This window comes from Propithecus coquereli, unplaced genomic scaffold, assembly GCF_000956105.1.
Source record: "Propithecus coquereli isolate 6110/MARCELLA unplaced genomic scaffold, Pcoq_1.0 Scaffold85, whole genome shotgun sequence".
Lineage (NCBI taxonomy): Eukaryota > Metazoa > Chordata > Mammalia > Primates > Indriidae > Propithecus > Propithecus coquereli.
The window spans coordinates 54,900-70,984 of record NW_012154729.1 but is presented as its reverse complement, the minus strand read 5'-3'; the positions used below and the strand labels follow the sequence as shown (position 1 = coordinate 70,984).

The 16,085-nt window shown below is 38.0% G+C and overlaps 1 protein-coding gene across 1 annotated transcript in view; it reads right to left on the bottom strand.

Annotated features, from left to right (window-relative positions):
- Positions 1 to 404: 404 nt before the first annotated feature.
- SLC5A8 (solute carrier family 5 (sodium/monocarboxylate cotransporter), member 8) overlaps positions 405 to 16,085 on the bottom strand; it is a 54,897-nt gene continuing 39,216 nt past the window's right edge. Inside the window, exons 5-12 of the mRNA XM_012663982.1 lie at positions 15,863 to 15,951; positions 14,869 to 14,981; positions 12,329 to 12,396; positions 10,663 to 10,749; positions 7,763 to 7,968; positions 3,578 to 3,681; positions 846 to 925; positions 405 to 530 (exon numbers count right to left, since the gene is read on the bottom strand). Of these exons, the coding sequence (XP_012519436.1) occupies positions 405 to 530; positions 846 to 925; positions 3,578 to 3,681; positions 7,763 to 7,968; positions 10,663 to 10,749; positions 12,329 to 12,396; positions 14,869 to 14,981; positions 15,863 to 15,951 (873 nt within the window). The remainder of the gene's footprint in view (positions 531 to 845; positions 926 to 3,577; positions 3,682 to 7,762; positions 7,969 to 10,662; positions 10,750 to 12,328; positions 12,397 to 14,868; positions 14,982 to 15,862; positions 15,952 to 16,085) is intronic.

Below are 16,085 nucleotides of genomic sequence, written 5' to 3'. Positions count from 1 at the left end.
ATTAATTATGATTTTGGTAAACTTACATGTTAGTACCAAAGGCATTGAAAATATTTTTTCAATAATGCCCAATTTAAGAATATGCCTTTGATCATCAAATACATGTGCATATGTGCGTATTGGCCTTTCAGCATACATGGAGTCATAACTTTCGCAACTATGCTTCATTGAAATAAGAGAGAGGGAAATGCCTGTGCTGAAACTCTTCACTCCAGAATAACATTAATTAATGAGTGTAGGAAGTGAAGAAAGTCAGGACTTTGTTTTAACAAAAATTTATCCCCCAAAACACTCATGATAGACCAAAAAAAAACAAAAAACAGAAAAACTAAGCCTGATCCAATTATCTTAGAAAATACATAAAATTGAGACACTCTTGAAGATCATGTAGTATCAGAGCTGCTTCACAAACGAGTCCCATTGGTCTTGCCACTTTGATCTGTGAAGTTCAATTCAATATGGTTGAAAGCAGGATTATCAGTTCCACCATCTTCCACTGGATGAGATTTATAGCTTAAAGCACGCTTCTTCTAAAAGAAAATGTTAGCATGGTGATTAGAAAAAAGAAACTGTTCATTCATTTAATTCTAACTAATTTTTACTGCTGTCTTTATTCCTCTAAACCAGCTTTGTAATCTACTGAAAGAGAGAGATATACAACAGGTATAGCCCATCAGAGGATAGAGAGATATACAACAGACAGCTCATCAGAGGATGGGATATACACCTGGATATATTCCTTTCTTGTCCATCACTATTCAAGAAAGGGGCTGAAAACTAACTAGCATTCTATACAGGTAATCAAGCCCAGTCTCCTAATTTAACATACATGAAAGCCAACTCACTTTTTTAAAAATATCAAAATTGAATAAAAAGTCCTCTTTGGTTAGTAAGAATCTTCTGTCTAAGTTCTGTTTTCTTCCTCCTGAAAAAAACATATACATTATTTACAATGTTAAAAAATACCTGTAACTACACAGTGACATTCCATCATACAGGCATTTAACTTATGCACATTCAACTCCATGTACTCATAAAACACAAAGAGAAAGAGAAACTTTTAAATAGTGCTGAAGACATAGGCCACCATACCTTTTCCTCAGTCAGCCTCAGATCCTACAAGCCTCTCACTATGATAAATATGAGTCTTTATACACACACACACACATATATACACACACATATATATTTTTATATATATATATATATATAAAGAACCTCTGCTGTTGCTGTTCTGGAGATAGAATCAACTTTAAATTAATTCATTGAACATTATTGAGTGTCTATTGTGTGCTAGAGACTCCGTAGGTACTGGAGAAACAGAGAAGAACAAAACAATCACTGGACTCCCAGACTGTGGTCTACTTTGGAAAATATTTATCCCCATTTTACTGATGAAGAAAGAGGATCTGGGGCATAGTAAAGAGTCAAGTGGGGCTGAAATGCCAACCATGTCTGTAGGGCCTGAATTCTTACGGGATTTCTAGTATACTACAGGAGGTTTTAAAATATATTTGCCAAAGAATATCAGAATTGTATGTTTCTAGGTTTTTTTAAGGTGCTCACTGCTGCTATGGAGTAGGAATCAGTCATTTATGAAATTAATGAAGTTGAAGTGTTTTTTATGTATGTCACTCACCTGGGTAGAGCATTGCTTTTTAAAATAAAAGATATAGCTATATATGGTAATTAGAATCAAAGCATTTAAGGGAAAAGAAAGAGTACTCAAATGGAATTCTCTGACACCCCACTTTCTTAAAAAAATGAGTTGAATAAGGACCAAAGGTCGACTATTACAAGGAGACTGATCAGGCATGTTCCAGATATGCACAACTGGGTAACTGATGGGAAAAGTTTAAAATCTGTCTTAAAACATATCAAAACAGACAAAAGAATAAACCTACTGTGCCGGCAATTTTGTTTATGAGAAAAAACCAAGTCTTTTGGGGAAAGAAAGAGAATACTTTCAAACAATTGTTACAAATTTCATAATTATAAAAACAAGCGTCACAAAAGTTTGAGAGACAGTGCTATCCAGGTGCCAGAAAACAATTGACAGGAGGGTTCTGTAAAGTGGCACACTGCTGGTAGCTTCGTAACATAAAGCAAACAAAGATGTCAGGCATACTTGGACAAAGCGTAGGACTTCTGACTAGTTATAACACATTTGACAAGGAGGGCAGTGCAGCCTTCCCCCAGCATGGTTGCCATGGGTGTATATGCATGAAAGGGGTGCAGAGAATTAGGGAGCCCAGCACTTCTCACCAACTCCACGTTACTACCCCTGTCCGAACCACTGTGATCTCTCACCTGGATCGCTGCAATGGCCTCCTACCTGCCCCTGTTCCCCTACAGACTATTCTCAACACTGGATCAGAGTGCTGCTTTGAGAATGACTGGAAAAATGAGTGAAAAAATATTCCATAGAGCAGATCTAAAAGACACAGAGATGGAAAATAGGATAGGAAAGACAAGAAAATTAGAGAACTATCCGCCACTTAAACATTTGACTAATCGGTTTCCAGAAAGAGAAAACAGAAAATGACAGGAAATTGCAAATAAATAAGAAAATGCCCAGAACTCAAGGACATGGATCTTCAGATTGACAAGGCCCTACTGAAGGCCTAGGTCAAGGCAGTTATGAAAAAATGGTTTACATGCAAAGGGTCAAGAGGTGGCATGGCATCGTCACTCAATAGCAACACAGTAAGCTAGGAGAAAATTAAGGCATACTCCCAGGAAAAAGAAAAAGATATTTTCGCCTTAGGATTCTCTACTCAAGTTATCAATCAAGCATAAGATAGATTAAAGGAATTTTTTTTCAGACATGCAAAATTTCAAAAACCTCTTTCCTTGTCTACCCTTTCTCAAGAATGTGCTATAGGATGTGCTCCATTCAATGAAGGAAGTAAACGAGAAGGAGGGGAACCCAACACAGGAAGGACACAGAATGAGGACAAAATGAAGTCTCAGGATAACAGCTCTGGAGCAGTCTCAGAAAGCAAGTTATACTATGTGTATTATCAATTTGATTTTTTTAAACACACTCTTTAAAAAATTTATGAAGGTCAAAAAAAGCCTTTGCACTATTTAGATATGAAGGTTATAATTATTATTCCGTACATGTATATACTTCTTTACAGTTTACAAAGAATCAGCACAGAACAACAGAATGATCAAGGCCCAGAGATGCTGTGAAGATATGTGTAAAATCCTGAGCATGTAGTAGCCACACACAGTGTTTCCAAGCATCTTATTTTCATCTTACAGCCACCTGTGAAGCAGGAAGGTCAATTATTATCATCCTCATTTTACACATCAGAAAGCTAAGGCTCAAAGTAGTTATGTGAGCGGCCCAAGTTCATATAGCTACTAAATGGCAGAACCAAGATTCAAATAGAGATGGATCTTCCGCTTTCAAGTCCAGGCCCTTAAATTTCCCAGAAGTAAAATGGAAGAAATAATTAAACTTATTGTTAACAGGATCATAGTAAAATTACATAAATAGCTATAAAACATATATAGTAAATAACAGGAATAGAGGTAAATTCAACAATATTAATGTTTAGATAGTTACCTGTTAGTAAACTGAGAAGTATCCCCACAAATAATGTTACCAAAGTTCCAATAGGGCTGAAGTACAGGTATGATAACGAATACCAGTTATCCATCAGCGGAGTCCTAAGAGAGAGCAAAAGCGTAACTATAAGATTTCACATAATGCAACTAGCAACTACCAGAATGTGCCAACGCTTCTCATGGCAGGGTCAAAACATAAGATTTAATAATGTTTTAACGTCATAATCTGCTATCCCAATTTTATCTTATTGGATGAGGAATTAAAAGTATGACTTCATTTTGACCACGTACTAAAATACTGGTGTCATGTTTATTTGCTCAACTTTTAATAATGTCCCAGGCACTGCTCTTGTCATTGGAGAGTCAGCCATAAATAAAGTAGATAAGGTGCCTGCCCACATAAAGTTTACATTCTAGCAGGGAGATAAATACAATAAACTAATCAACAAACATATTAATTTCCACTGGTGGAAAGTGCCATAAGAAAAATAAAACAAGATGATGTGTCATTAACAGGGAGAAGGGGAAGAGACCACACTACAACGAGTGGTCAGAGAAAACCTTTCGGAAGAAACGACATTTGGATGGAGATCTGACTGACAAAAAGTTCTTGAGGAAAAGCATTCCGCAGAGGTAAATGCCAGCTGACCGAAGCATAGTGAGCAAGATGCAAAGTGGTACCAGACAAGTGGTGGACAAAGGACTTTTGTGGGGCTTGATGTGAGTTAGGATTTAACTCCATGGGCAATGGCACTCATTGCAGTATTTTAAGTGAAGGAGTGACATGATCGCTCTACAATCATTTCTACAACTATTGCTCTAGAATTTCACTTTCAGCTTTGCTAAGAGTTGATTGATTTAGGTGAACCATCCTGCCAAGAACAATATATTAAACTGGGTGATAGGGAGGGATATAGATTTTTAAAGATATCAGAGAGATTAAGCCAATGAGAACTTAAGGGGCCAAGAGCGCAGAAAGAAGGAAAACAATTGAGATTAGCCAATGGAATTAAGAGAGTGTGATGTAGGTCCAAAGAAAAAATAAATCAGACTAGAGAATCAAGAAATAGACCCGCAGGAAAATAGTTATTTGATTTACATGGGTTTATTTGCCACTATATTGCAATGGAGCAAAAGGAGAGTCTTTTCAATAAGTGGTGCTTGGTTCATTAAATATGGGGAAAAATAATCTTGATCACACCATCCACAGAAATCAATTCCAAAGTGGATTATACTTCCTAAATGGAAATGGTTAGCAGTAAAACTTTTAAATTAAAAATCATAGGAATATCTTTATGACCTCATGGTAGGCAAAGATTTCTTAAACAAGACACATAAAGGACTAAACCACATAGGAAAAGACTGAGAAACTGAAATTAATTAAAAGTGAGACATTCCGACCACAGAAAGGTATCATTAAGAGAGTAAAAGGCAACCCACGGAATGGGAACAAAATATTTTCAAAACATCTTGTATCCAGAATAGAACAAGAACTCCTACATAAATAAGAAAAAGGCAGAGAGTCCATTTCAAATGGACTGAAGACTTCAATAACCATGTCACAAAAGTAGGTGCCCCAATGGCCAATCAACATATGAAAAGGTATTCAACTTCATTAATCATAAGGGAAGTACAAATTAAAGCCACACGTGCTAGCAATATATACCCATCCAATATTGGGAACTGAAAAGAATCAAAACTGAATCTGGCCAATGGAAACCAGTATCTAGGTAACTAAAAGCTCTCTCACTCAATCTTCAGCCATGTTGCTCACTGCCCTTGTACCCCAGCCTTACAAACTAGCGTGATCGCTCACGACGCCATGTTTCTTCAGGCCTTCGTGCCTTTGCACTTGTTTTTTCTTCATTGTACAACATACACTCCTTCTTCTGTGTGTGCCCTGGGCTCAATCCTGCCACCTCATTAACTCCAGTCCATGTAATACTCCTCTTAGAAGGTTTCCTTGGCTCCACCCAGGCAGAGTTAGGCTCTTCCTCTTCCTGGCTCCCATGATATCCTATGCATACTACTTATCACAATGTGTTTTTTAAATATTTATTTTCTTGTCCAAGTCTCTTCTGGTCATTAGTCATTTTCCATGATAAAAATGGCCTTCCAGACCTTCACCCTCATTTAGCCAAACCTCTGCATTCTTCAAGTAGAACTATGTCTCTGCAGTCTTGTTAATCTACACTCTAACTTTGTTTATACTCATTCTTTTAACAAATATTTATCAAGTATGTACTAGCTATTTACTATGTGCTAGTTACTACACTTATCATGCTTACTGGGTTCGTTGCTTTGCATATATTTGCACACTCTTTCCAGCTAGATTATAATTTCCTGGAAGGTGGGAAACAGTGGAGGAGGATGACTTTCTTCAATGGGTATTATTAAATAAATGGTCAGCACAGTGCCGGGTACATGGTCCATGCTCAAAAATTCTTGTTTATTAGATGAACTATTTTATAAATAAGCTAACATATAAAAGTGATTATTATGGTATCAGGCACAGAGTAAACCTCAGGTAATTTATTTGTTTCAGGAATCCAAACAACCATTTTGCTTAGACTCTTAAATTAAGGGTGATATTTACATAATCAGGACAAATGCTAAGCAAAATCATGAAACAAGAAATACATCCTGTATGTCCTCCCACTTAACCTTGAATTAATCTCTCCTCCCTTTCTGACTCTCTCTAGTCAGTTTCCCAACACCCTCCCATTAGCGCTTTCATGCCTGTCCAGATTTCTCCCCATGTGTCCTTGCCGCTCTCTCCACAGCACCTCACCCGGTAAAACCTCCCCCAAATATGCCTCGGGCTCTGGAACTACCTTTCCACTCTACCATGTATGGCTTACCTGCCTTGCACTCCCTTGGAAGTCCCACCGGCAGGTATTCTTACAGCTGAATTCCCTCTGGGGCATGAATTACAAATAATGGCTATTTCAAGAGGGAGACATCATGTCTTGATCCAAAAGAGATGACTCTAATGGTGTCATTTGAGAAAAGCTTGCACTGGGGCAATATTCTGGGGACAATGGCCTTGCCTTTGCATTCCTCAAACGTATCCATGGGGTTTGTGCCTTAAGGCTGCACATTTATATTAATATATCCACCGAGCAAAGTCTTGCCCTCACACCCACTATACAAAGAAACACGACTCTACCCATGGATCTACATCTTCAGTCCCCAACCCCTGAGCCCTAGACAAGTACCAGTCTGTGGCCTATTAGTAACCAGGCCACACAGCAGGAGGTGAGCAGCAGGTGAGGGAGCGGGAGAGAAGCTTCATCTGTATTTACAGCTGCTCCCTATCACTCACATGACCGCCTGAGCTCTGTCTCCTGTCAGCTCAGTGGCGGCATTAGATTCTCATAGGAGCATGAACCCTACTATAAACTGCACATTCGAGGGATCTAGGTTGTGTGCTCCTTATGAGAATCTAATGCCTGATGATCTGAGTTGGAGCTGAGGGGGTGATGCTAGTGCTGGGAGCAGCTGCAAATGTAATAAATGTAATGTGCTTGAATCATCGTGAAACTATCCTCCCCCACTATCACCACTCCCTGTCCGTGGAAAAATTGTCTTCCATGAAACCAGTCCCTGGTGCCAAAAAGGTTGGGGACCACCGGTCTATATCATTTCATTAAATCAGACAATCTCGGTACCCGGGGCTAAAAAATGTACTGTGTAAGTGAAAACTCTAGTGGGAAGATTGTACCAGCAACTCACTGCTAGGACTTGGAATTTTAACTGAACAAGTAGTAATTATTTAACATATTTAGATAACTGTAACTTTTGGTCAGTAAAGGCTATACTTAAAAGACTAAGCAAGCAATATTTATTTTATAATTGTCTTTTAATTTTAAAAGTTTTTCAATCATAAAGAAGACAATTCATGCAGCTAGAGCTGGTGTTTGGTAGCATTTACTCAGAATCTCTTTTCATTAATATTTAAGTCTTCTCCAGATCTGTAGACAGGGAAGATATTTATAGAAATTAAGAAAATATGACATTTTTTCCTATTGCTGAATAAAATATCATAGCCAGCCACATGGGTTCTACTCATTTCAGAATTAGGCAAAATCACAGTGTTGTAAGAAAAACAAAAAGCAACTGGAGTTCTCTGGCTATTGCATAAATTTTTTAAAATAGGATATTATAAAACTTAATTCAATACCTTTCAACATTGTGGATGTGAAAAGCACTAGTAGAAAATGGCATTTCTGTGGTTTTCATCAAACTCGTCCCGTTGTATGAGCTGTTGCAGCCACGGGTTTCAAGGTGTAAGGGCAACGTTCTCTCAGGAAGTGCAGGGTAAAATTGAGCTCCAATTCCAACCCATAAAGAAATGGCAAATCCAGCCATTAGCCCAACAAACGTTCCCTGCAAAACAAGAGTGCTTTTAAAAGAAAAAAAACACAGTTTGCTCTGAGATAGAAATTGACTTTAGAATGTCAAGTTCAACATGGTCCAAGCCAAAATGACCAGCTCCCCTCCTACAAGTACTCTCCTCTGCAAGGTCTCTGCTTTGTCAAGAGCACCAGAGTCCCCTTTCCCTCCACCTAGAGCCCTGGAGACTCTGACTCCATTCTCTTTTTCATATCCCTATCTAGCATATCACCACCTCCTGCCCATTTTTCTTTTCAAATATCTCCTACTTCCATTCCTTCCACTCTGTTTCCATGGCCAGCACTATGCTCTGGCCTCATCACTTCACACCCAAAAAACTACAACAGTCACACAGTTGACTCCAGGCCAATCGATCCCTCTATTTTTATTTAATCTGGGAACAAATGGCATGCTGTATGAGCACCAGACTATGAGACAAAAGCAGACACAGGGTTTAGCCCTCTACTTAACCACATGCATGACTGTGATTGTGCTGCAGGATAATTAGGGAACACTAGCAAGTAGTTTTTACAAATGACTGCAATAGTGCACACAACCAGACCAGGTGTCTCTAGAGACAAATAGAGATGGAGTAGGGGAACTTACTTGGCCAGCTGTCCCCTCTGAAGACTTTTGGTTTCTCAATCTTTGGAAGACTTGGCACCCCCATACACACACCCCTTCACCAACAGCCCAAGTGTTCTGCCAACCCTTAATGATGTAAGCCCTGGTTCCAAATCACAGGGACAAAAGCAAACCCTGAGCTGGGAAGCTCCTCCCCGTTGTGAAATATCTCCCATTCCTTTAGGGATAATGATCAGACAGGCAGCCTGAGCCTCAGGAGCCACATCGAGAAGAACAAGAGGGGTATTTGAGGTAAGTGGGGAAATATGAATAAAATCACAAGGTAGGAAGAAAAGAATGGTGTGTTGATGACAGTGCAAGAATGATGCTGGCCAGACCAGGGGATTTCTCTTGGGCACAAGGACTGTGAGCTCTTTCATATGCTGTGAACCCCTTGAGAGCAGAATTAGGTGTCTTTATTTTCAGCACCCCAGCACTTAGCACAATGCTGGATATGAAGTAGGAAGACAACAAATGTTTTTAAATAACATGAGGTTGGAATAGTAGGGTGGTCAGCTGTTGACAGGCCAAACTTAGCTTACTCTCAGCACCATACATGGCTTGATCAAGGATCCACAAAATTATAAAACCCGCAAGGGTATGCAGTGCTCTACATCTAAGACAGTGTTTAGCCCATAAATATTTATTGAATAAATGACCACATGAATGAATGAGAGGGAGGGAGGGAGGGAGTAAAAAAGGAGGGAAGAAGGTCACGCCAAGGAATGGTAGATAATCTGCTGTTGAAAAACTCAGATATGGTAAAAAGAGGTACTTCCTATGGCAGGAATAATAGTGTCTTCCCCACCCCCCAAAAAGGGCATGTTGGACTCAGGTAGCTACAGCACCTCTGAAGGCAATTCAAGAGGGCAACAAGTGTCAGAAACCAAAAGTTGATCTTTTTTTATTTTTCAGATACTCAACAAATCACCATGTATTTCATCATGCAAAGAGTCTAATCGAAGCTTCAAAATTCTGAGGTGAACACAAACAAGTCTCTTTCATTGTGATTAATTTCTACCAAACTAGCTTTTCATATGATGTTTCACTGAGACTTATTAGTAATAATAACAACAACAGCCCTTATTAGTATCTGCCTTACCAATTCCTAATGCCTTTATGTGGAAAATGGAATTCTGAACATGAAGTCATAGTTCTGTGGTTATTCCGTATCTGCCTGAAACAACTATACGTTCATTACCAGTTTTTCATGAACTTCATCTTATAACAGGACTGAACCAGTGGACTTTCTCTTGACTTTCAGAGAAATAACTTCTTCCTCATTTGTTCCAAACAAAATGTAGTACTTCTAAGCACAGATATGTCTACACAGAAGAACAGAGATATTACCTCTTTCTGGACAATATTCCCAATTATGATCACTCCTTTAGGGCTAAAACATGTTGTGGAAGCTATAGCTTTAAATATCCAGAGAGGAAACTTTCTGGCCAAAGTGGCAAAGATCTTATTGCTTCTCTTTGCTATATTATGTATTTTTTTAAATTGTGTCCTTTAAGAGATGAGGTCTTGCTCTGTCACCCAGCTGGAGTGCAGTAGCATGATTATAGCTCACTGCAGCCTCAAACTCCTGGTCTCAAGTGATCCTCCCACTTCAGCCTCCCAAGTAGCTGATATTACATGTACAAGCCATTAGACCCAGCTCTTTGCTGTACTGTGGCTATTCACAAGCATTCCCAGCTTTATTGCCCTTAAGTCTCTCATATCTCAGCCTGTTGATCTCATTCTTTACACTCTGGCCATTAATTTTTAAGAAGGGCAAGAAAATAAGTGTACAAACTATGTTGCTCCTTTAATTATATTATGAATATTTAAAATTGCACTATATGGTTCCGGCAGTTTCCATTTAGCTTCACACATGCAGGGTCCAGTGTAGAGTACTTCATTGCATACTCCCTTGAAGTCAATACGGGTAATGTAAGTGATCAAGACAAGTTTCTATTGACAGATCTCAGAGGAACCATATTTTACAACTGAGAAAAAAGTATAGAGCTGTTACTGCAGTTGGGAAAGTAATCCTCACACATATTTACTCTTTATACTTACAATTGAGTTGGCAAAGGGAACCAAAATGCCCAAAGAAAACATGCCCAGAAGTGGTCCACCAACCACGCCAAATATGCTGAATGACGCCTACAAAAATATTACAAAGTCAGCAATTAGCAGATGTAAATCCAGAATAAAATGTTTGAAAGTAATTTCATCAGGATGACTATTTAAAGTATTCAGTCTCCTCCTGAAAATCATAGTTTTATTCATGGAAGCCTTGTCATTGGCAAAGAGGTAATTAGAACTTAGAAGCTTCTGCTTCTCCATCTCAAGTATGCATCTGTTCCTCCAAGAAAAGGCAACAAAGTGCAAAGAAGATAGAGGATCCTGGGACAATGGGAGCACCTACATGAATGCGTAAATCAAGAATGACACCATTGCCCTCAGTCCTGTTCTTTCAGATATTTATAAATCACAGCACTCTTTTGTGCTTTGATAGTCTCAAAATCTTCCTCAAAACAAGATTGTGGATAAGTACTGCTAAGTGACCTGAGATGGTAATGAAACCCATTTTCCATTCCTGATTTGGTTCCCTAAGGATGAAAGAGAATGAAAAATATAATTTTTAAAAAATTGATCAAATTGTGTAGAAATAGATTTAAAATCTAATTGGATAATTGCAACCTTTGTTTTGATATAGAGATGCAAAAGCTATGATAGTGAAAACGATTTACGATCCGAAGCATGAAGATATGCAAGTAACTGAAGCTTCCAAGAGATGTATGTTCCCAACAATAAAATGCCTAGTTTTTAAGAATGGACAGAGCCATAAAAGAATTAGCCAGATGACTAAAAATTAGCTGGGCATGGTGGCGCATGCCTGTAGTCCCAGCTACTCGGGAGGCTGAGGCAGGAGGATCGCTTGAGCCCATGAGTTTGAGGTTGCTGTGAGCTAGGCTGACGCCACAGTACTCTAGCCTGGGCAACGAGTGAGACTCTGTCTCGAAAAAAAAAAAAGAAAAAACTGGAAACAATCCTGATGTCCTTCATCAGGTAAGTGGTTAAACAAACTATGGTACATCTGTACCAGAGAATACTGTCCAACAATAAAAAGGAACAAACTAATGATACATGCAACAACCTGGGTGAAATCTCCAGAAAATTATGCTGTATGAAAAAGGTTATATACTATAAGATTCCATTTATGTAAAATTCTTAACCTCAGGAAATTGTAGCAATGGAGAACAGTGGTTGCCAGGGCTTAAGGAGGGAACGGGGGCAGGAGGAATGTGGATGTGGCTACACAAGGGCGCAGGAGGGATCCTTGTGATGATGGAAATGTCTTGCATCTTGCCTATATCAATGACAATATTCAGGCTGTGATATTGTACTATCAAGATGTTATCATTATTGCAGAATGTTTTCTCAAGATGTTACCACTGAGGGAAACCGAGTAAAGGGTATATGGGCTCTCTCCATATTATTTCTTACCATTGCATATAAATTACCATATGCAATTACCATTGCATATAAATTACAATTACCTCAAAGTAGAAAGTTTCATTCAAAAAAATTGTAAAGAAGGTAGTCATCTCTGCCTCTTGATATGTCTATGTGTAGATATATGTCTAGAGAAGTATGGAAGGATGGTCACATCAACATTCAAAAAAAAAAAAAAAGAATTTAGTGATCATGATTCAAGCCTGCAGGAGTAAGCTCTTACCTGTAACAAAGCTCCCATTATCGATGCCAGCGCCGCCATTCCGATACACAGGACTCCATACAACACACCTAGGTGGATGACACAAGAGCAGGTGTAAAATCTAGACTGGAGAATTAGAATTCTCAATGGAATAAGCCACCACACCTTTGATTTGAAGTTGAATAATATGACTGTGGCGAAGAATGGCCACGTACATCAGAGCCAGCAAGAAAAGGAAACAGCTGTTGTGCGACAGGATCAGCAGTGCACGATGAGGACAAACAAAGCCCTTATGTTGTGTCCCGGATTAGTTACAACAGTAGGTTATGTAAGTACAGAATCCCTAGAATGAACTATAGGGATTTTAAAACTAAGTACTACATCGTATAATTAATCTAATCCTCCATGACATTTAGATGTAAAGGAAAACTCAGGTCTCTGTTTCAGCCTGCCAAAAATAGGGCACCATTCAGCTCTGCCCTGTACAACCAGACAGGGGAGAGAAGGAATAAACAGTAGAAATCAGAGTCTCCGGACTTTAAGCATTCATTTCTCTGGGAAGTGGCAATCCATACCAGGGGATGTTTTGGGACCTCTAGCCCCCTCATAATCTCCACGAGTACTCGAAGTCTTTCCTATTAAACTAGCAAAGAAAGGCAACTTCAAGACGAGTGTCTTATTTCCCCCTTCTTGCCACGTTGTTTCCCCTAAACGTCTTTACAGAAATTCTCAAGCCACCATTGGTGGTCCGATTATGGAATTTTTTTCTTCCTCTTTTGATTTTCAGTATTTTTCAAATTTTCTCCAGGTACATGTATTGCTTTCAAAATTACGGAAATATTATGCAAAAAAAAAACCTTTATTTTTTGAGTTTCATTCAGTAAGTCACCTGAAATCAGTCAAGGTAATTACTGACATTCAGAATTCAAAATGCAAAAAAAAAAAAAGGAATGGGAAATCGGCTTATAAAATTATTGCATTCCTTATATTATGTTATTTCTATCTTATTATACTAGCACTCATACCTTTGTTAAATATATTGGGTAAATAATCTCATTGCACCCGAAGGAAAAATTTTACATTAATTTTTCTCAAAGAGCTCTTGTTACAATGATTTTTATGTCTCTCAATCGTAATTTAAATAGTATTTCCAACACATTTAGCTTGATTTTTCTCCATTTGATAGGCCATGAATGGTCACCATTATGAGGTTTGGTATTCAAAGTTATTAGAAACATACTCAAATCATCTGCCAAGTTCTTCTCTATGATGTCCTTACTGCATACACCTCAAGATTATGAGGTCAAGTTACCCTTAAAAATGAATGAAAATTTCATCAATATTCTCTGAGTTGAATTGTCGTTCATCAGTGTCATTCCATGAGCACCAGGCAGTGCCTCTTGTTTTATACCCATTATCTCAAAACCTCATAGTAACCCTGCAAGGTATCTTTGTGCCCATTTTCCATATGAAGAAATAGAGGCTCATATGGGTTACTGGATTTCCTCAAGGCTAACAGCTAGTAAATTGATGAAGCAAGATTGGGTGTATATGGCTTCAAAAGCATCTATTCATTTTACTAAACCACACAGCCTCCATAATCCAATAATGAACTAAATACTCTTTAGAAAGCATTGTATCATTCCAAAATTATACTCCAGGATTAAAATTTGGTACATAATAAAATGATGCATTGTTATTTAAATTTAGGGAACATCTAAAAGTGTAAATTAAGTACTTATTCCATGCTACAGCTGTGGCAATTATTTATAGAATTATGGCTCAAAACAGAGTATCATTTACTATTTCTTTGACAGTCCATTTATGTTACTGTGCTGAGATTGAAGATTCTTTTTTCAAAAACAAATTTGTTAGTCATTCATTCCAAATGAAGTACGCTCGCAAGATTTCTTTGAGTTGGATATTACATTTGAGACCAGTGGGAGCTGGAGATCTTTAAACCTTTCCATTCAAGCTGGTATTTAACCCCTAATATGGTTCTAAGAACAGAATTTGAGAATTCCTTGCACAATCTTATAGACTATCTCCAGGACAGTGTACATGAGCAAAGAACAGACAATCAAGATGAGTCAAAGATCACAACACTGTTTCTTTATCTTCATATATACAGACCATGCACCTGAAACTGACATATGAAAAAGGTCATGGAGAAAAAGTGTGGCTCTTTGTTCCAAACTAAGGATATTTCTTAGAACTGTTGCCTAAAGTTAAAAAGGGAAAGAGTTTAATTTTTTGCGTGTATGGCTAAGAATTTTAACATAAATTTGGGAAAAGAAGAAGGTAGGAAAGAAGAACAGCCAAATACAGTAGGACCCTTGGGAATCGTCCTTTGCGATCCACTGACAACCAATTGTTTGAAGTGTCTCCCAAATCTTGATTGCAAATACAGCGGTGTCTACATTAAGTTGCAAGCACACATATGAGGATTTACAGTCATACTCAGAGGTTCTTACTCTATAAGTTCGGTGGAAAAGAATTTCTGGTGTCTCAAAAAAATCATCTCTCTGAGCTAAAGTGGAATTATGAAAACAGAAACTTACTCATTCCTTGGGAAATCCAAGATAAAGACCTTTCTGAGAGCGATCTGAAGTGAGGTTTTATTAGATCTTCCACAGTTACTGCTGCTAAGGCATTAATACTGGAGGACACTGTGCTGTAAGGAGAAATACAACTTTTGATTTATAATATGGTACCTCTAATAATACTCTAGGATGAGAAAGGGGGGAAACAAAATGTCACTTCTAAAATATAACCAGATTTCTACAATGTTATTTTTAATGATCACAGCCTCTCTTTTTGGAATCTGTTATCATCCGGGAATGATTCAGGCAACATCCATAGGATTGATAATAAAAGAGAAAGGACACGTTAATGTTGCCTCCATTTTGTGGTTAATCTTCAATGTCTATGAAAAGTATCTACATAAATTACTCAGTATGACTATACACAACAACTTTAAAACATATTTTTCTTTGTGCATAGAAAGAACTGTCATAAGTCCTCCCTAACATATACCATAAATGTCAACAATATTAATTTCCTGAATCCTCCCTAACATGTGCTATACATGTTAATAAGAATTCCCTGCAGCAAACACAAGAAGAAAGTGCAATGAATAAGTTCAATCACAAAACACGAGATTCCCTGGGCAGTGTATATTATTCAACATGTAAATGGGATATTTAATTCTAATTTTCCAGTTGACCATGCTTTAGCCACATGTATGTTTTAAACAAGGCTGTAAACACCCATATTTGATAATCAGTGAAAGCTACCATCAACCGATCATCATTACTGTGACATTATAAAGTATTTGATGGGGTATTAGACAGCAGTTAAAAGTGGAGACTGATGACAAGAGCATGACGGCTCACAGAGGTAAGAGTCAGATAGACGGAGAGGATACCTGCGGCAGATGCCTACTTTGGGCCATTCGTACCTATGACAGAATTCAGCTTTATCCCCCGAACTATCTCAAAATAAAAGAAAGATCCCCAAAGGAACACCATGTGTTATTTGGGTCGTAGTTCATACCTTAATGTTCCACTATAAGCACAGGCCACGAAAAGTCCAGGAAGTCCTGGATAATCTTGAAGAATGTCCAGTACCAAATAAGGCATGAGCTGAAAAATTCCAAAATTTACTCCTGAGTACTACTTGCTACTGAATAAAATTAATTAATTTTATTCTTCAGGAACTTAAAGGAGCTATTCCACACAACTGAAATTTCCAAATACCTAAAATTGAACTATTTAAC